General features: G+C 47.0%; 1 protein-coding gene across 1 annotated transcript; it reads right to left on the bottom strand.

Moving 5' to 3' along the window:
• Positions 1–366: 366 nt before the first annotated feature.
• Positions 367–20,655, bottom strand: LOC142774369 (uncharacterized). Its single transcript, XM_075874752.1, has 9 exons — positions 20,259–20,655; positions 18,533–18,631; positions 17,636–17,788; positions 13,560–13,874; positions 12,084–12,740; positions 9,262–9,491; positions 7,705–8,050; positions 6,403–6,690; positions 367–712 (listed from the first exon to the last, which is right to left on the bottom strand). The coding sequence occupies exons 1-9, from the start codon at positions 20,439–20,441 to the stop codon at positions 452–454; spliced, it is 2,532 nt and encodes an 843-aa protein (XP_075730867.1). The 5' UTR covers positions 20,442–20,655; the 3' UTR covers positions 367–451.
• Positions 20,656–21,530: the final 875 nt, after the last annotated feature.

Raw genomic sequence — 21,530 nt, 5'->3', positions numbered from 1 at the left:
TTTGTAACTTGTAATGCTTAAATTTCTTCACAAATATGGTCTAGTATAACTAATGTCTGTTTTTGCAAGAGTTCTTCAGCATCCCAAATAAAGCTTATGTAAAGATGCATTTAGCTGATTTAGTCACTGACAAGCATATCTTGGCTATTTCAGATATCTTGACCTCAGTCAAATTTTATCCATGTAGACAGCTAGATCACACTTATCAACATTACCAGTGATATTATTCATATTAACGGCAATATGCTGTGACGAATTGGCTGATTACGCGAACGGCTACCACGTAAACCTCCCAGCAACCATTATCATTTAATTAGGCACAAGCGCATAACTTAGACAGACAACGATACACGCTCGTCACCCGAGCACCTTCCACTGTTCGAGTCTGTCCAACTTTATACCGCGCATGCGCGCTGCCAGAGAAGCCGACGGCCCCATCTTGGTGACGTCATCAGCGGGAGTGCTTGCAACGCTGCCAGTGTCGCCGCCAGGGGCGTTCCTTGGCGCTCATGGCGCGGATGGTGCGGCACAGCGTGCATCCGCTGCCGGCCTTTGTGGCCTCGTTCAGCGCCACGCTGGACTCGTGCGTGGACGAGTAATAGCTGCTGGACACGACGTCCGAGTCTTCCGTGATGCGGCGTGGCTGACGGCGCTGGGTGGAGGAAACGCAGCCGCACTGCTGCCTGCGGATGGCGCCTTCCCTCACGCTGTCCTGCACGACAGGCCAGCGGTGTCCAGACAAAACCCGCAAGGTCCCCTTACACAATTGCCGATGACGACACGATGGTAAAATTCATGATGGCAGCACAGGCTAAGCACAAGGATATAAGTAAAGGACGTACTGTTTGTTTTTCGCATGAATTGGACAGTCTATAGGTGTTCCCTTCAATGCAGAAACATGGAGGCATACAAAGAGTATATGGCTTTAATTGAGGATGACCCAGTGCGCGATGGAAAGGAAAATCATAGGTGTGACCTTATGAGACAGGAACAGGGCGCTGTGGGTCAGGGAACAAACGCAGGTTAAGTTTATCGTAGTTGAACTCAAGAAGAACAAATGAACGTGATCCGGGCGCCTAGGCGGATAACAGCAAGTCGTTTAATGTAACTGACTGGATTCCAAAAGAAGACAAACGCGTGAGCGAAGTGAGGAAGAACAACGAAAGAGAAGGCAGGGAGGTTAACCAGGCAAACGTCAGGTTTGTTACCCTACAATGAGGGAAGGGGAAAGGGGAGTATATATATGAAAGAGGGAGAGGAAATAGAAAGAAAAGAGACAGAACGATTTCTTTCCAGTTAATTGGCTGACTCGTTTGCAGCGGTGACACTACACAAAAAGTTAAAGGCGTTCACAAAGGCCTGTAGTCCTCAAAAAGCGCAAGAGAGCTTTGAAGAGAGAGATATTGGGGTAGGCAGGTGAGATTGAGAAATTCGTAGTTATAGACGGCTGCAAACGCACAGGAGTGGTTTTTTTTTTTCAATCAATCTGATGTTTATTGACAAACCAAAGAAAAAATTACAAGATATCTGGACCGTTAGCCTACATTGGCTAGTGATCGGTTCATATCGGAGTACATAAAAGCAGCTTAGCAGAGCATATTTGGCAATAAACACATATATACACAATTATTTATACATATAACTATTCACATATGCACATACATGCTACATACATAAACGCGTGTACATATATGCATTTTCACAACATACCCTTATATAGTTTGTTTCATCATCATCGTCATATATAAGTGACTGGCTAAAAGCACTAATTACCGCAGTAGAAAGTGAGAAAAAAACCCTATTTATATGTCTTGATGCTGCAAGCAAAATAATTTCACACTGTGCTTAAAATTTCTTGCCACTTTAACTTCTAAGGGTAGTCGGTTCCAAATTTTAGTCCCACGAAATTCCAATAAGCGTTTTCCAATAAGCTTGTAGGTAAGTTAAAATTGCCATTCGATGCGTGTCTAGTGTTTCGCGATGGTATTGTAAATAGAGTGGAGGAGAGGGGAAAGCTAGTGCCTATAAATTTCTGAACAAAAAGGGCAACCTTAAAATCGTGAAGTGCTCAAACTGATAAGATTTGTTGTTCCTGAAATGTAGTTTTATATGAATTTCCATGGTTTCCACCTATTATGCTTAGGGCTCTCTTTTGTAGACGTAGTAATGTCTCTAGGTATGTCGTATACGTTACACCCCATGATTCAATACAGTAGCTAATATGTAAATGACAGAAGGAAAAATACAATGTTCGAAGCACGCTGGGGGGAAAGCATTCGCGTGCTTTATTAAGGTATAACAACCGTAAGCCACCTTTCTACAAACACTATGAATTTGTTCTTCCCAGTGAAGGTGCTGGTCAAAAAACACTCCTAAATATTTAAAAGAAACTACTTGTTCGATAGGACTGTTGTTCCGGTAAAGTTGCATAGACGCCGTGTCAATATCCTTTCGCCTTGATCGAAAAACAACATACTTCGTTTTCCCCGAATGTAGTGTCAATTTATTCTGTATAAACCAGTTGCTTACGTGTGTCAATTCAGACATTATGTTGGCTTGCAGTGTTGCGAGACTATCTCCTATGAATACTATAGCGGTATCGTCCGCGTACATTAATGCTTTAGAGTACACTAGTGTTTTGGGGAAATCATTTATGTAGAGAGAAAAAAGTACCGGGCCTAATACGGATCCCTGGGGCACTCCACACACTATTGTGCTGTATGCAGATTCGTTATTGTTAATCACCACTTTTTGTTTGCGCGAGGACAAGTAGCCTGAGAAGAACTGGAGTGAACTGTCACTGAAGCCATATCTTTCAAGGTTTTGTAATAGTATGTCGTGGGGAACTGTATCGAATGCCTTTTTAATATCTAGGAAGACTGCTATTGCGATTTCACCGTTGTGGAGCGCGGTGATTATATTGGGCGAGAGGGTTAGAATGGCTGATGCAGTAGACCTAGCGGGAACGAATCCGTGCTGTTGTGGGCATATGTTGTCGTTGTCAACCAAAAAGCGTTTTAATTGAAGGACAATTATCTTCTCGAAAAGTGTATTAAGACAGCTTAGAACCGAGATCGGTCTGTAGTTTTTATGGTTGTTTGAGTCCCCTGATTTGTATACAGGAACTACTTTGGCGGTTTTTAAGCTAGATGGATATATACGACAGGTAAATGCGTGGTTGAAAATATGACATATCGGAATGCAAAGAAGGTTAATGTTATCTTTAATAACCTTAACTGGTATTCTATCATCGCCAGTGGCCTTATTGACCGGCATCTTAGCCACGACAGATTTGATTTCATCTGTTGTGACAGCTGCAAGGTTGAAATCATTATCAATTATTTGGGGAGAGAAGGAGCAGATATCGACGAGCAAAACTTTGAAGCAAAGTTAGCGCCAATACTAGTGAAATATGCATTGAAATCTTCTGCAACCTTTCAGGAGATGTTATCTGGAAGAATGCGTTTTGTCTGGCCTATGCCTGTAACATATCTGACTACTTGCCACACCTTCTTTGCATTGCTCCCGTTCCATGTAATACTGTTCGTATAATACTCCCTCTTCAATTTACGTTTCATAGTAACTGATTTATTCCTATAGAACTTGAAGCTTTCGCGGTAATATCTGTTGCTTCTATTGTTTTTACACTGATTATAATATGAATCCTTTAATTTCAATATTTCTGAGAGGTCGTTAGTCATCCATGGACAAATGGCGTGATTGTGTAGTTACGACGCGTACGTTCATGTGTCAACCGCCTAATCAAATTGCTTATCGACTCCAGAAAGTTTGCACATCCCTTTTCTATGTCATTATCATATATGCTCTCAAAGTCAACATCCTGAAGCTATCGCTTCAATTGAACATAATCCACATATGCCGAACGCTGCAATCGTGATGCACCGACCTTCGATAGGTATTTACATGGAATAAACAGAAATGTTGGGTTATGATCGGTAACGCTTACGTCATAAACCCCAGCACTCACGTCCCATTCGGCGTGACATAACATGTGATCAATAATGGATTCAGATTGGTCAGTGACACGAGTAGCAGTTGAAATGACATTTTTAAGGTTAAGTGACTCGACTAAAAATAAATAATCAGATCTATCTTTCAGCAAATTAATATTGAAGTCCCCGCATGCAACAACTGGAACTTGAGAGGCTATCAGAGATGTCATCAGATATTCCATAGCGCAGATAAATTCATTGACCGCAGACGAAGGTGGGCGATAGACGACGCCCACTGTGATTTTAATCTGAACAAATATCGTTTCGGCTCAGGGAGTCGATTCAGAGTTTTTAGGAAGAATGTCAAAATCAATTTCATTTTTAATAAACAGCGCAACGCCTCCGCCACGGGATGAACTCGGGCGAGGCATAGATGCCACAGTGTAACCAGGTAAAGTAGCGGTCTCGCCTTCTTTCAACCATGTTTCCGTTACGGCTATTATATCGTATGTGAATTTGTGTTGGGTCAAATATACTGGTAGGTTATCAAAGTTCTTTCTAATGCTACGAAGATTGCAATGTAAAATTGAGAAATTATCTTGCTCTTGCCATGCCGTTTCAACTTGGGGGATAGTCAGAGCCATTGTAAATAATTAGGTAGTGCGTGGTTGAGGTCACTCAACAATATTTTAGATAACTTTAGCAAGGTCATTAGCGCACGTGATATGGATTACGCGCGAGTTCTCTGTCTTTCTCATCAAAATTTTTTCCTGTGACACCCAAGTGTACTTCCACTTTTTTTCACGTTTATTCTTCAGTGCGTATCCCAGAAGTACCTTGTTGGCAGGGCTTAGGTGCTCATTGATGTAAACTCGGCTGTTTTCGCCTTCAAAACCCAACACAGAAGTGTTAAGTCTCAATTTTCTTGCCGCCTTCAAGACATTCTCCCTTACAGTCCTTGTAGCAAATTTCACTACTATAATCTGCGTCTGCTCACGTCTTGAAGGTACGCGGTGAATGACATCAATGTCCGATTCTTTTACGTCTACTTTTACACAGCTACATATTGTTTTCATTGTTGAAACTAGGTTTTCTGATGAGGTCATCGGGATTCCCTTCATTTCAAGGTTATTACGTCGACTGTACTGTTCTAACGTAATCAGTTCCTTTTTCACCTCGTTTAACTCCTTTGAGAGGCGGTCATTATAATTTTTTATCTCAGTATTCTCAGCCCTCACAGTGGTAAGTTCCTTCTTCACTGTTAGTAGCTCGGTGTTGAATTCCTCGAACCTCTTATTTATAAAATCCATTCCCTATTTGACAGGTTCAATTTCCTGCTCAATTATTTTCTTCGGGTCCTTCTTTAGATCGTCATGGTTGTCACTAATTCTAGCACTTAAATCAGCAAGAGCCCTTGCCAGTTCCTGCACAGTCGAAGGCTGTTTTTCGGACATGTTAAAAATGATCACACTTCTTCACAGAGCAGTCTAGGAGCCTAATTTTAAAAATTCAAAGTGGCCAAGGCCAGAGCAGGTTGACAGGTGGAAGGTGCGAGAGTCCATTGCCCTGCAGTAAGTGTAGTCGGGCTGATTATGATGATAACGTGTCACTCGACACTATTCGTGTTGATGTATAACGTGGCTCTTTGCGAGGCAATCGTAGACCGTGTGCGTGTATACGAATGCGGACCGAAGACGCGGAGGTGGTTCCGAGTTGGGAAACAGTCTTAGTGCGTGTCGTGTTCTTTGGCGATGTTACCTCGTGGCTGTCGTGCATTTTCTAGCATCTCTACTCACTCTTCGGCTTCATGATCTGGCCAACACAAACATCACACTGACAAAAAAGTTTGCGACTGCGACATACTGGATTATGATACCTTTTCATGAAGGTACTAAATATAGATGTTGAGAATATTCAAACGTACGTCGTTATTCTTTCCTGGTGTTATGCTAATGGAGCCAAAGCACTTTTCGCCTTGCATGCACCTACGTATTACGATTGGCATCAACATTTTAGAGACCACTAGGTCTGAGAAAGCTTTGAATTTCCTAGAAATTCGTGGTAGCACTCGATCTAATCTTTCAGGGCAACTGGAAATTGAGTGCTTCTAAATTCAAGGCTGCCTGCTGAAGCAGTGGGTACATTCTGCTTTTTATTGTCTCGTGGCCCATGAACTTTTGACGATGTATGTATGTATGTATGTATGTATGTATGTATGTATGTATGTATGTATGTATGTATGTATGTATGTATGTATGTATGTATGTATGTATGTATGTATGTATGTATGTATGTATGTATGTATGTATGTATGTATGTATGTATGTATGTATGTATGTATGTATGTATGTATGTATGTATGTATGTATGTATGTATGTATGTATGTATCTAAACCTCTGCATGTCTTGTTCTGACGCATCCTGGTGCGAATCTGTCAGCGTAACTCACAGCATCAGCTGCGGTGCCGTCTTCGTCAGCCTTCCGAGTGACGTCCACCTGATGCGGGCGACGGGTGGGGCGTTCGCAGGAGCCACCGCTGCCCTTCTTCCGCGCTGGCAGCGCGCGGCTCGAACCCTGCCTCTCTTCCTGACTGGCGCTAGAACCTTGCTGCAGTATGCAGCGCAGCTCCGTGTTCAAGCGCGAGTCGGTGAACACGATGCGCACGGTGTTGTCCGCTCCTTCATCTCCTCCGCGGTCGCCAGGCGTCTCCTCCAAGGCGCTGTCTGCGGATGATGCCTGCAAGGAGGTTCCGTGCGTTCCACCTTGTAAGGGTTCAGTCTTTTGTTTTGGGCTACATGTATTATTTGTTCGATAAAGAAGTAGCAATGTAGCGAAAAAACACTAAGCAGCCCTTGCCCTATGGGGAAAATGGGGGCAAGCAAAGCTTGGCGAGTGAGTGCAGGAATTAATAGTTCTTTTTATTTATTTATTTATTTATTTATTTATTTATTTATTTCACATTTCTCAATGCTTCCTTCTAAGTGCTTTTTCATCCATGCTATAAACTGGCCTTCATTCACGTGCTTATGAGCTCGACACTTCAGTTTTAATACAGACAAAAACTACGGACATGTCTTTATATCCAGGCCACAATGCAATGTGGCAATGTGCAATGACAAGTCAACTGAATAACAGATCAGATTGCCATATAGAAAACGTCTGATCCCTAATTACCTCGCGATTGAGAACATAACAATTAAGAGAAAACGGTGCATACTAACCGGGTTGATTGGCGAATCATGGGAGAGGTCTTTGTCCTGCAGTGGACGTAGTCAGGCTGATAATGATGGTGATTACGAATGCTGTAATCATTCTAGTGGCGAACGACATGGAAAGTACACACAACGCCAGTCTTCAACTGAACTGTTCAATTAAAATAGACATACAGCTCAAGTCTGGCATTATGTATCTTCTTCCTACGCTATCCATGTCTCTCTGCACCAGTGGAACGTGTCGGCACAGTTGGCGCACTCGCTGGAACTACGTTTCGCGTACAATGCCGGAATATGCCGGTTACAAAAGCTTGGCTTAAAAATTCTGACGCCACCCTGGCTTGTCAACGTGCCAAGGTCCCGCGGCACGCAAATTCTAAAACTTATCATTTTACCGTGGCGACACGTCAGGCAGCCTGTTAAGCTTTTTGTGTGCCCAAAGCAGCTATGGCAGAAAAGGCTCACCATCAGTACTCATGAACAGCACAGCCGTTTAAAAGTAACCTTTAGACGCTTCGCGCAGTGAATGTCACCTTGCCTTGCTCGATCGCTTCGTCCTTCTCTGGGCCGAGGACCTCTTCTGGCCAGTGCCACTGGCGTAGTCGCCGGACTTGACCTTGGGTATGGTCAGCCGCAGCTCCCGTTGCCTGCTGGGGCCACCGCCCGCAATCTCCTCACGGCCCGCTGCTCGACTGTGCCATGAGCTCTTGGCGACGGCTGGTCGCACCACAACTTCTTCCGTGCCCTTCTCCTTGCTGTACGTGACGTCATTGGCATCGTCGTCTTCGCTCGAATCGCTACTGGAGGACGAGCACGGATGTAGGGCCTTCGAAGGTGCCAAGATGTCTTGGCGAACGTGAGGCACCTTCAGCCGCCGCGTGTGCCTGAGGGAGGAGGAGCACGACGCGTTTAGTGCATAACAACTACATTAACGCGAACAGCTCAGCCTAAGTCTTAACTCTTTCTTGAGCTCAGTTTGTGTGCTGCTTATGAGTAATTATCAAACCACTAGCCCAGCCTTTACCAGCCCAATCTCGGTAATCAATGTGCAGAAATCACTATATGGGAATATGCACATTGAATGAAAGAAAAATAATATGTTTTTATATGGTCCACACCACCTTAGATTTGAGATTACCGTGAGAAGAAACAACTCAAGCTGTTCTTTATAAATATAACAAATGTATTTAAGTTTGATGTAAACGACGGGGTTGGCGCTACAGCGGACAACGTACATTAGTCAGTACTGTCACTTATGCGGCCAATCACAATACTACCTGGCGTTTACCAATAGCAGGCCAGACAGGCTTAGCCAACGCCGCCAATAGTGCGTCCATGTTCACTATACTTGATTCTTGCTGATGAGACATTGAGATCGTGAAAAGAGGATAATGCGGTGAAGCACAGTCTCTCGTAGCTCTACAATATTCTGGCGTAAGAGAATGTGGCCGCTCCAGGCAGCGAAGGAGTACCTGTGCTGTCTCTCACATCAATGTGAAATAAGCGATGACAATACGGCACGTGCTAGGCTAGCAGCCGTCAACTAATGTCTGTCCAGAAAACTCGCGTGCGCGTTACCATGGCTTTTCGGTCAAAGTTCACAGTTGCTGCTCGAGTGACGCCCCCTCCCCCCCCCTACTCTGTATCGGCACCCATTCGTGCCCCATCACTCGACGGAACTGATTGGCACGTTTCATTATCTTTGCGCTACGCTCGTCGGGAGCCCCCGCAAGCTTTCAAACTCGCAGTTGGGACGCATGCAGCTCTGTCATCAGTTTTGATTTTATACAGAACATGACGCCGACGGCAAAAGTGCACCTCGAGTGACAATATCGGTCCTATAGTACAATATCGGTCCTATATCGGTCCTATAGTCTTATAAAAGCATACATGTAAAATCTAAGCATCAGCTTGGCCGAGGTCTTCCCTTAGAACATATTTAGCAAACAATATCCTCGGCAAAACTAGCCACCATATACATTACGCGATCATTCGCCCACCTCTGCCGACGGCCTATGGTTCAACATTCGTGGCGCAACACCAGCTCCAGCGGACGTAATTTGAACGCGACCTAAAGCAGCGGTGGGGAACTAACCTGACGTAACTATGCTTGCGGCGAATTCTGGGAACGTCGGGTATGGTTCCTTCGCAGCGAGCACCTTTCTTATCGATCGGACGTTTCTCGCGATCGCGTTCTGCACAGACTTGCTTGTAATCGTCCAGGTGACGCGACTTGCAGCGCTCCTCCTGGACCAGGCAACTAGAACTTCGGATCACGTGCTCCACTGTCAACTTGTGGGGCTCCGGCAGCGAGACCAGAACCACCTGTGAAAGGGAAAAAATGCACCCTGCTAGAAGCTCGGGTTGTAGTGACATTTTATCAAAATTACGTGGTCGAAAGTTCCGGAGTCTTATGTTACGTAAAAGTGTGGTGGCTTGAGCAATTGGGTGTGTCATGGTTGTTATAGCGTGAATTCCGGATACGGAAAAAAGACACATGAAGACGAGCGCTAACTTCCATCTAGGTTTATTGTGCAGAACACAAAAATAATATAGGTGACAAACTCGTGACAAAGGATGGTGTGTGTGTGTGTGTGTGTGTGTGTGTGTGTGTGTGTGTGTGTGTGTGTGTGTGTGTGTGTGTGTGTGTGTGTGTGTGTGTGTGTGTGTGTGTGTGCGTGCGTGCGTGCGTGCGTGCCAGCTACTCAGTGCTCAAGCAGAATCCTGTAAAGCGTGCTCTGCCTTTCGTTGTGTAACAGTGAGGCAAAGTAAAAAGCGCAGGAGTAGAAAGAGGTGGTTAGATTGGTCAGCGAGTGACTGCAGTGGAGAAAAAGATTCCCCTAACGAGTGCACAAAAATTACGGCGGAAATTCACCGACATCAATTATAATTTTAGATGCGAACATCCCCCACTTTGTCAGCGTTGTTAAAAGCCAAGCGTCAAAGTGCTGGCACTTTCACGAACGAAATTCGTGAGGAAGCCTTCGGCGTCGTGGAAGACGCTCCAGGAAGCCTATATGTAAGCATTTTGTCACAAAACAGAGGCGTTAGTGGAACGAAACGTCACGAGGAGACGACGAAGAGCTCCGCAGAATTGGGCGAAGCTTGTCTGTCAGTCAGTGGGAGAATAGCGACCAGAAACGGCAGTGCTGTCAATCATTTTGGCACGAAATGGACCAAATTTGCCAGGTTTTACAACTTTCTGGCTAAGTTTTGAGGCTTGTGGCGGTAAAAAATATTATTTTCGATAACTGCCTATACTTTTTGGCTACTCTGTTGTTCCTTCGATTGGAACCAACAGATTTGGGCGCACGTTAAGGAACCCGAGGTGGTCAACATTTCCGGGGCCCTCCACTACAGCGTCTCTCATACTCATGCGGTGGTTATGGGACGTTAAACCCCACATATCAATCAATCAAGCGATTGGTACCTAACTAGGGTAACCAATTTATCAATAGCTGGTGACACCTCAGCCTCTCTAATTCGAGTATACGGCGTCAAAACATGGCATGTAATGTATTTTTCCAGCACGCAGAACTGAATTTGGCACTAAAATTACACGAACAACATTACTTTTGGTTATGTTCTTCCATACTCTGGGAAAACTGTTGGATGGCAACTCCCTTTGAGGACAACTTGCAGAACGCGGATTTAAAACTGCAATTGGAAGTGAACGGGACACTCGAAAGCGCACAGCATCCAGGGTACTCTGCGCTCATCGATATAAGAAATCGGCTATCTCGTAAACCACTCCTGTCATTTCTTAGGATCAGCTGCAATCTACGACTGATGCCTTTAAACTTCTCGCAATTCATCCCGCAATAAATGGTTGAGAAAGTAATACAATTTATTCTTAAATACCGAAACCTGTAATTTTGAGACTGCTCAGTATAGCATGCCGCACTCGTTTTTAATGTTGTCACAATGCTGGCACTTCTAATTCTTTAAAGGAAAGTGACGCTGAACGCGTGAAGGTGGTGCCATTTGCGTAAGCGCAAGAAACCATCACCATACATAAAGTTATCGCTTATGTCAAGAGCTTATGCTTGAACCTCAGCATAACTAATACCGAAGGCGTTATGTTGTACATATTTACATTTTAAATTGCGAGAAGGTTTTTGCATTTCGTCATTAAATAAAAATGCCACACTTGTTTTCTTACAAGCATTAATTTTTGTCTACATTTAGTGCCCTTGCCCCAAGTTTGTCTCTTTTTGTCAAGCTTTTCTAAATTTCTGACTATTTTCGGTCATTTTGGCCCGGAAACTTTGAAACAGACAAAGAATTGACGGAAGCCCCGTTCTGTTCAACAGAACGGACACAAAACGGTCTCCACACGACTTGTACTGGATCGAAATGTAAGCTCCGGGGCCGGAAAGTCGAATTAGTCCGTGTCTAGCTTACCCAATCCCGCGCCAATAGTTCGCGAAAATCGTAATTTGTCCGTAGCGATGCACGTAGCCTGTCAAGTGCAGTTTTCTAGATCCATACTTCCAGTAAAATAGCGCCAGTTGATGGTGAACGCGCCATGTGTCGCATTTTTTTTTTTTTACTACTATAGGCAAATTAGAAGAGATAAGTTTTGCGCTAAGCGCTTAACTCGGTCTGGTAATGACTCAGAGTGCCCACGCTAATGGCTGGGTGGGATTTTGTGCAATAGAAGGAACCGTTTGACATTTGAGATTTGAGCTTTTGTTCATTTCACAATGATCGATACGTAATTATCTGTAAAATTTAACAAAGGTTGATTAGAAAAACGAAAAAGTATTATTCGTGGTGAGGATATATTAAGGTAAAAGCAGCAATATCTGCAGCTTGACAAGCCCCGCCACCCCGACACAATGGCAGCAACGTGCGGTACAGAGAGAGGTTTACTTGAGGCGAACATTTGAACTGCTGAAGATTCCACAGCCTTACCTGACTGTCTCCCTGTAGCTCGCAAGTCTGGCCCAGCCTCATGCGATGCACGAAGCGCTCGGCGTTGGCGTCGTTCTTCTCCTCGTCATCGTCGTCCTCGTTGTCGTCCTCGACTTCCTTATCCTCCACATTGTCCTCGCAAGGACAGTGTAGCTTCAGGAGGTTCGATATGCTTCGCATCAGCGGCGAAGCCGGGAAGTTGAGCTCCAGGACGTGCTTCTCGACGGTTGATTCGACGGGCCCGTCGATGCAGCGCCTCTGGGAGTTGCTGCGGCTCCTGGTTCGGCTAGAGTGGACTTCTTGTCCGTGGCGCGCAGGAGAGGATGACCCCCTCGTCTGCGTGAAGGTGAACGTCCTCGAGCCGTCGCCCTCGTGCTTGCAGCTCGCGATGGCGACCTGTTCACCGCAGTCGTCTTCCGAAGACGACGACGAAGACGTGGAGCTGCCCGTCTCCGCCGAGCGGTAATTGGTGCGGTACCGGCTGAAGACGTTACCGCACTTGTCGCCTCGCTTCGTAGCGCCGCTATCGCCGAGAGTGTCGCCCCTCCTGCCACTTTTGCGGCGGGTTTGTTTGGCTCCGTTTTCTCTTTGGTCACCGACCTCATCTGGGCGCGCAACCTGGTGATCGTCGCCGCCTGAGGCGCGCTTCGTGGGTGCCTGGAATTAAAATTGCTAATGTCGCTTTACAGAAATACAAACCAGAAGAAGAAATTTTGTTGGCTGTGGTAAAAAGAGCACAGGCTGACGTTATTGCATTGGCAGTGCGTTAAGAGGGGTCATGCCTATTTGCCACAGCCACGAGGGTATTATGGCAGTTCCAAGCGAACCTTCTGTGAAAAAAAAAGTGTAAACACATCTACAGTGATAGCTCTACACCTCCCGGTACAAAGCCAGGTAACGGCTCTGCGCATGTGTTTCGCGCGGAAGCTCAGCCAATGTCAATTTCCTCCTCGCGTGTACGTCGTCATAGCACTTATCAATTGATAAGTTGCTTAGTAACAGGACGTCGTATCAAGGCAGAAACCTCAGACGTCTGATCAAACGACGTCATTGACCGGCATTGATGACCCCACATGACATCATCAATTGGCCAAGTGTCGGTTGATCCCGAAGGAACGTGAGGTGCCGGAAGCTTGGAACACTTCCGATCTTGGAGGCAGTGCTCCAAGCTCCAACATTAGGTTACAGAGCTTTCGGAAGGGGGGGGGGGGGGCAGATTCACTGAGAATAAAAAGAATATAGATTTCACCTTCGAGTCGTCTTAGGCTAATGCATGAAGAACCTAGTGGTCTTTCTTTCTTTCTTTTTACAATATTATGGCAATTTAAGCCTACGTCAACTGCGAGTTGCTTAAGTGAGGCGAAGGGTTTGTCACGCTGGACATGTTTCCAGTAACAATCTTTCGCGCAACCTGTTCCATCAGCCACTGGTAATGAGGCCTAACGGTGACGTAGGCGTGTTACGCAGCTCCCTCACCCTAAAAAAGCAGCAGTCACTGGCCGCCGCACTTCGGCAGCAGTGCCTGGGTTTTTGAGGAGCCGTGGGCGGAGTCTGGACACAGCCATCGCTGAAATCGCCGTCGCGCATCCGTCGCTGATGCCTGTAGTGGTGGTGCCTCTGACGGCGATGAGCGATTGGCGCTTCTTGCGGGTGCTTGTGAGCCTCCGAACGCGCCCCACCGCGCGACTGCCGGGCGGCCGACGAGGCGGAGCAGTGACGTCGACGGTGACAGCTGCTCGACCGAGACTTGGAGGTGCAGCGTCCGTCATCGTGAACCCTACCTGCTGCCCTCTGCGTGTAGTGAGTGATAGAGGGGGATAGTTCTTTGAACGGTTGAGAGCGTGGACCGTGGAGAAATGAAAATCTTTATAAAAGCAAAAAAAAATACACACACAACTGGAACACATACACACTAGTATAGTGCTAAAGCTATGGAAACAGCAGATGCGGTGGGCTACTACCTCCACTGACCCTTGCATCCCTTTCTCAGACTTTTTTATACTATACGAGCTATACAAGACTATAAGCTATGCTTTACCCTTTCGCTCGCCTCACCCTCGATTCCTTTTGAAGGTGTTCCTTGCTAGGACGTAACAAGCTTTACCCTCTTCCATCTTTGTTTCCTTCCTCCTCACATTTGCGTTCCTATCCCATACTTCGCTATACTACGCTGAGCATGGCCAGGTGCGTAGCCAGAAATGTTTTTTTTTCTGGGGGGGGGGGGGCACCACCTTGATTTCGGGAGGGGCACCCCTTTAAACCAGCCATTTCTCACTTTCTATGCCATGGCGAAAAAAAATTTCCGAAGGAGGGAGGTGGGGCAAGGCATTCATATCCCAGACTTCGCTATACTATGCTGCGCATGGCCAGGTGCGTAGCCAGAAATGTTTTTTTTGGGGGGGGGGGGCACCACTTTGATTTCGGGAGGGGCACCCCCTTAAACCAGCCATTTCTCGCTTTCTATGCCATGGCGAAAAAAAATTTCTGAAGGAGGGAGGCGGGCCAAGGCATTCATATCCCAGACTTCGCTATACTACGCTGCGCATGGCCAGGTGCGTAGCCAGAAATGTTTTTTTTTTGGGGGGGGGGAGGGGCGGGCACCACCTTGATTTTGCGAGGGGCACCCCCTTAAACCAGCCATTTCTCGCTTTCTATGCGATGGCGAAAAAAAATTTCTGAAGGAGGGAGGCGGAGCAAGGCATTCATATCCCAGACTTCGCTATACTACGCTGCGCATGGCCAGGTGCGTAGCCAGAAATGTTTTTTTTTTTGGGGGGGGGGCACCACTTTGATTTCGGGAGGGGCACCCCCTTAAACCAGCCATTTCTCGCTTTCTATGCCATGGCGAAAAAAAATTTCTGAAGGAGGGAGGCGGGGCAAGGCATTCATATCCCAGTCTTCGCTATACTACGTTGCGCATGGCCAGGTGCGTAGCCAGAAATGTTTTTTTTTTTTTGGGGGGGGGCACCACTTTGATTTCGGGAGGGGCACCCCCTTAAACCAGCCATTTCTCGCTTTCTATGCCATGGCGAAAAAAATTTCTGAAGGAGGGAGGCGGGGCAAGGCATTCATATCCCAGTCTTCGCTATACTACGCTGCGCATGGCCAGGTGCGTAGCCAGAAATGTTTTTTTTGGGGGGGGGGGGCACCACTTTGATTTCGGGAGGGGCACCCCCTTAAACCAGCCATTTCTCGCTTTCTATGCCATGGCGAAAAAAAATTTCTGAAGGAGGGAGGCGGGGCAAGGCATTCATATCCCAGTCTTCGCTATACTACGCTGCGCATGGCCAGGTGCGTAGCCAGAAATGTTTTTTTTTTGGGGGGGGGGGGGCACCACTTTGATTTCGGGAGGGGCACCCCCTTAAACCAGCCATTTCTCGCTTTCTATGCCATGGCGAAAAAAAATTCTGAAGGAGGGAGGCGGGGCAAGGCATTCATATCCCAGTCTTCGCTATACTACGCTGCGCATGGCCAGGTGCGTAGCCAGAAATGTTTTTTTTTGGGGGGGGGGGGGCACCACTTTGATTTCGGGAGGGGCACCCCCTTAAACCAGCCATTTCTCGCTTTCTATGCCATGGCGAAAAAAAATTTCTGAAGGAGGGAGGCGGGGCAAGGCATTCATATCCCAGTCTTCGCTCTACTACGCTGCGCATGGCCAGGTGCGTAGCCAGAAATGTTTTTTTTTGGGGGGGGGGGGGCACCACTTTGATTTCGGGAGGGGCACCCCCTTAAACCAGCCATTTCTCGCTTTCTATGCCATGGCGAAAAAAAATTTCTGAAGGAGGGAGGCGGGGCAAGGCATTCATATCCCAGTCTTCGCTATACTACGCTGCGCATGGCCAGGTGCGTAGCCAGAAATGTTTTTTTTTTGGGGGGGGGGGGGGGCACCACTTTGATTTCGGGAGGGGCACCCCCTTAAACCAGCCATTTCTCGCTTTCTATGCCATGGCGAAAAAAAATTTCTGAAGGAGGGAGGCGGGGCAAGGCATTCATATCCCAGTCTTCGCTATACTACGCTGCGCATGGCCAGGTGCGTAGCCAGAAATGTTTTTTTTTGGGAGGGGGGGGGGCACCACTTTGATTTCGGGAGGGGCACCCCCTTAAACCAGCCATTTCTCGCTTTCTATGCCATGGCGAAAAAAATTTCTGAAGGAGGGAGGCGGGGCAAGTGTTTGGGGGGCCACCCCCTGGCTACGCCGCTGCGCATGGCTATGCTACAATTCTCCCTATTACCTCCTCCTTTTCCTCTTCCTCACCCTTGCATCACATCACTCTTTCTTGGCTTTGCGTGCCTAGACCACGCCTTTAATACGCATAGCTCGGCTCGTATACTCAGCAAGTTCATGATATGGGACAAGCAAGTTTTTTCCCAAGCTTAAATACCTCCGCTGTAGATGAAAACCTACTGCGCGTGAGTTATTCAATCGTACTAGTTTCCGAACTGCGTTGCAAAAGCCGTCACGCAAATGGCCGATCTTACGGGGGGTTAGCAGACTGTCGCGCCATCTGAGGGAGACAACGCAAAACGTAAAACCTTGCGTTTACTAGTTCGTTTCTTAGTCGACAAGAGGAGCGACAATTTGCACACTCCCGCTACTTCGGCCAATGGCGCGTCCGGATTTTGATACCTGTAGCCTATAGGAAATTTTTCGCAACTCGCACGATTAAATAACTCATACTGCACCCTTAATAATCAATAGATTAACATATACAATCTAGTTTCAGACTTTCTGCAACAAATCACGAGCTGCTATGTGGGAGACGCTCACTAAAGCATTGAAGAATCGGCAATTGTGCTAGTTTGGGCGACTTGAAAAAATGATGAGAAAATAAATATGGCAGCCTGTTGGTGTGGAGTCCGAAGGAAGTGCGATCGCTGAACAGCCTTCCTTGTTTCTTTTCAGTTTTTCTCTCTCTTTTTTTTCTTCTTCCTCGTTTTTTTTCTGTCTGTTTTTTTTTTTTTTTTTTACTTTTGTGAACCATTCCAGGCTTCGAATACAAACTGCTCCCACGCTCCCTATTCGCAGCGTGCGCTGTCGCGCGTGTGACTTCATACTCGCCGCAGATTTAAATGTTTCGATTACGAACGTTTCACGGCGTTTTCCCGCGCTACCGGTCCATGATTAGACACTGTGACCGGTAAGCTTTCTGTAGCGCCAAAAAAAAATAAAATAGAAATATCTGGGTTGTTACGTCCCAAAAGTACGATATGATCATGAGTCACGTCGTAGTGGAGAGCTTCGGAAATGTTCTACCATCTCGCGTTTTTTAACGTGTAGTGACATATATTCCATGAACACGGGCCTCTGCCATTGTGCCTCCATTTAAATGTGACCATTGCGGCCGGGGGTCAAATCCGTAGCGCTAAATGAAAAAAAAAGTGTCATAAAAATTGGTTGTTGGTCTAGCCGAGCTTTCCACGATTATTGTGTATCTCCTGCGATTTCCCTTACACGATGTGTTCAACACTGTGCTCTGAAACAACGTTCAACTGTTGCGAGCTTCAACGTAAGATGTCTGTAGAATATTCAGAGCTATACGTGGTCAACCACCTTGTTTCTGCACTGCTTCTTCCGGCAGCCGCAATGACCGTGTCCTGCAGTGCTTCGACTCTTGGCCGCAGCAGCCGGTGGCGCCGAGATTTGGAACTTGAGCAACCTGTTGGACTCCTCCTTGCCGCCTTTCTCGCCATTGTTGGGTGCCACCTGGGTGTTGTTTTTGTTGTTTTTTTTTTCGTTACTGACACGTTATCATTGTATAATGATGCATGGTCAGAGAGTGACAAGATCGTGTCTGCTGCATCCCTCGATAAGCGCACCACGTTGTCACTGCATAGACTCTGTAAACTTCCCTAATGTGTCATTTCATTGTACCTGCTTAAAACCTAAGACTAAAATATCAGGTCCACTCACAGGGCCCCGGGGCCGGCCCTTCACCTGTGAAGTATACATTCGGGCTAACTGGGTTCCGTTCAAACTGTTAGTACTTTTCTTGGTTAATATAAACACTACGCATATTAAGAACTAAAGCGCGGGAGTGTATTGTGTACGTTAGACTATAAGGTAAGTTGCAGGCTGGGCAAGATGGCGCGTCTTGATATTGTACTGCCATAGCGCAGCTCGACTTGAAAATGTAGAAAGCACTAACGGAAAGGTTTGGACCACCTCCACAAACCTGTCTGCGCCAGTGTCCTGTTTTTGCACATTAAACCAAGTACGGCAATCATTATTTTTTAATCATTATAACGCTCCAATCAGCGAAGTCGTAGCAAACAAAAAAATTCCCAGTAATCAAGGTTCCGCCATTCAACAGTAAGTAACAATATTATTTATCCGCACATGTTTCATGTTGGGCTTAACACAACCTAGAAGCGTTATTTTGTTTGCGTTTCGTTGGTTTATTAGTTTGATATAAAGCCCGCATAGGACAAGACGCCGAGCTGAGCTCACCTCGGCCGCCTTGTCGCCACCGATGTCCTTGGCGTCGTCCTCCAGCATGTTCTTTCGACCACCGGACTGCTCGAAAGACTTTTCAATATTCCTCAGCTCCTGAAAAAGTGGGACACGAAAATACCAAACTCGCGCACGCTGAATATGGCGTGCAGTTTACGGTTGCCTATGTAACTACCTGATAAGTTGGTCACCGTGGTTTGTTTTGGGCTAGTTGGTTATATGCCTCAAAATTTGTAAGTGATTGTTTATCTTCAAAAGTAACAGTATTGTAGCATTGATATATGACACAGGAAGGAGCGCCAGTGAAAGAAGAGAAGGAAGAGTGTTGTTGTTGTTGCTCGCGCCCCTTTGTGGGTGTGCGCCAGAGTAACAAGGATCATCATCATCTCCATCATCATCATCATCATCATCATCTCGCTTCGCTTGACAGCTGGTTGGCTTTACCTCTGCGTTTGCCCCAATAAACATGTCTTCGGCTCACTGCTAAAGGCGCCCTAACAAGTGGTGGGGAGTGCTGGATCCATTTCCCATCCTGGAACTCCGCAACCGAACTCTACCTCAGTCACCGTCAACAATGTCCACCGGTGTTGCACAGCAGACCATTCTTACATCCCCACCTGCCCGCTGTCCCGTCGTCCCGAGAGAGCGAGACCCAGTCACCTTCAGCGGCACCGATGAGCAGGACGTCGAGGACTGGCTCTCTTCGTACAGGACGTCGAGGACTGGCTCTAGAAAGTAAGCGTCAATAATAGGAGGGACGAAAACGACAAACTTGGCCGCGTCCACTTTTACCTCAGAGCAGTAGCGGAGTTCTGGTTAAACAACAATAAAGCTGAGCTTACTGACTGGGCCGCTTTCATGACCACCTTCGTGGACGTGTTTGGCCGACCAACAGTGTGCAAGCGCCGCGCAGAACAGCGCTTGCGAGATCACGCCCAACTGTCTGGAGAGCGTTTCACGTCCTACATCGAGGACGTTGTGGGCCTCTGCCGTCGCTACAATCTCGACATGTCCCAAACAGCCAAGGTGAAACATATTACGAAGGGCATCGAAGACGATGCCTTCCACATGCTGGTGGCGAAAGACCAGCGAACAGTTGCGGAAGCTATTCAACACTGCCAAAACTCGCGTTTCTTCATCTGCTCCTGGTCTTTCCACCAAGCTACTGCCGAAGTACGAAGGCCCCTACCGAGTCCTACGTCAGTCCTCACCGGTTAACTATATTGTCGAGACTGTTCATGACGATCAATTGAAACCACCCTTCATAGATCGCCAGGATGGCTCCTTTTCTGGGGGGGGGGGGGGGGGTGATTTGTAGCATTGATATATGGCACAGGCAGGAGCGCCAGTGAAAGAAGAGAAGGAAAAGTTTGTTGCTGCTCGCACTCGTTCCGCTTGAAAGCTGGTCGGCTTGACCTCTGCGTTTCCCCCAACAAACGTGTCTTCGGCTCAGTGCTAAAGGCGCACTAAATTTATAAATAGATCCGTACACAAAATGTCCTGTCGGTATGGAGTGCAAAATGGGCATATGCCCCCCTTAAGCCCCACTAGCATCTACCCAACCAGCATTTGCCCCACCCAAGACAAGCTGTACCAATGCCCCCCCCCCCCCCTCCCCGTCTCACAGCCATGGTGCAACAGGGTCATGCACCCCCTTAAACAAAATCCTGTCGACGTCTATATACGTACATACATATCCATACGCTGAGTGCATGGAGCGTACCTTAAAAAACTCCTCGCTCACAGACGACGTCGAGAAGCCGCCAGAGGCCACAGGACGCGCGCCGATCAGAGTGGGACGCAAGTCGTCTTCGTTTTCGCGCTTCGAGTCGCCCGCCTCCTGTTTCTGCGACGTCTGATACTTCGCTGCCGTTGCGTAGGTCGAACCGTCACTGTCTTGGTTCATGGCCGCAATCCACTACGGAGTGTCAAAGGCATCGGCGACGTCCTGGTAGCTCCCATTGGTTTCGAGAGGCACTGTACACAGCTACGGAACCTAGTGAGAGACCTGATGCGGCACCCTCGTACACTATGCCATGAATTTGGGCCGAAAGGCTCGATTCCCAGGTCCGGACCCTGAGCTTCGCACAGCCCAGGGTCGTCGTCTTCCTTCTTCTCTGGCTGTGAGGCGCCAGAGAGAAAGAGAGGTCTACTTGCAGAGAGGCAGATCAACATATACAGATGGGTCGGCCTTAGGTACAAGTTGCTTTGGCAATTGTCAGTCGTTGAAACAAAAACAGTGAAAAGCTACATGCTCTGACGATAACGGGGTCCTAAAGCAATCACGAGGGTTAATACCTCTTGCATATTTTGGGCTATTAGAGATAGATGGTTGCACAACTTGTAGCGCACCTGAACATTATGAAAATCAGTTTCACTGCGAGAGCTTTGATTGATTGGATTGATTGATCGATCGATCGATCGATCGATTGATTGATTGATTGATTGATTGATTGATTGATTGATTGATTGATTGATTGATTGATTGATTGATTGATTGATTGATTGGTCTATGAGGTTTAACGTCCCAAAACCACCGTATGATTGTGAGGGACGCCGTAGAGGAGGGCTCAGGAAATTTCGACCACCTGGGGTTCTTTAACGTGCACCCAAATCTGAGCACACGGGCCTAGAGCATTTTCACCTCCATCAAAAGTGTAGCCACCGCAACCGGGATTCGACCCCGTGACCTGTGGGTCAGCAGCTGAGTACCTTAGCCACTAGACCCACGCGGCGGGGCACTGCGAGAGCTCACCAATGAATGGGAGAGCAACAAATATACAAAATAATTCTGATCTAGCCGTGAGTCTGAGTGAGAAATATTTTGGCGAGTTCGAGAACAAGTGAGTCTGATTGAGAAAAAAAAAATTTAGTGAACGTGACCCCGAGTGAGTCCTAAGCGCGACGTATATTTCATGCCCAGTAAGCCTGAGTGAACTCCGCATTGTTTTGCCCGCCTCTCGGTCTATGCCGACTAAGCTTCAGCAATACAATC

Source organism: Rhipicephalus microplus, chromosome 10 (assembly GCF_043290135.1).
Source record: "Rhipicephalus microplus isolate Deutch F79 chromosome 10, USDA_Rmic, whole genome shotgun sequence".
NCBI classification, from domain to species: Eukaryota; Metazoa; Arthropoda; class Arachnida; order Ixodida; family Ixodidae; genus Rhipicephalus; species Rhipicephalus microplus.
The sequence above is the reverse complement of the archived record's forward strand: the minus strand, read 5'-3'. Positions and strand labels throughout refer to the sequence as shown.

Excerpts from the sequence above, each read along its gene's own strand:
- LOC142774369 (XM_075874752.1), bottom strand. The coding sequence starts at position 20,441 with ATGAACCAAGACAGTGACGGTTCGACCTACGCAACGGCAGCGAAGTAT. Across the intron at positions 17,789-18,532 it reads GTGGCGACAAGGCGGCCGAG|GTGGCACCCAACAATGGCGA; the intron begins GTGAGCTCAGCT and ends AACAACACCCAG. Across the intron at positions 13,875-17,635 it reads AGAAGCAGTGCAGAAACAAG|AGGGCAGCAGGTAGGGTTCA; the intron begins GTGGTTGACCAC and ends CACTACACGCAG.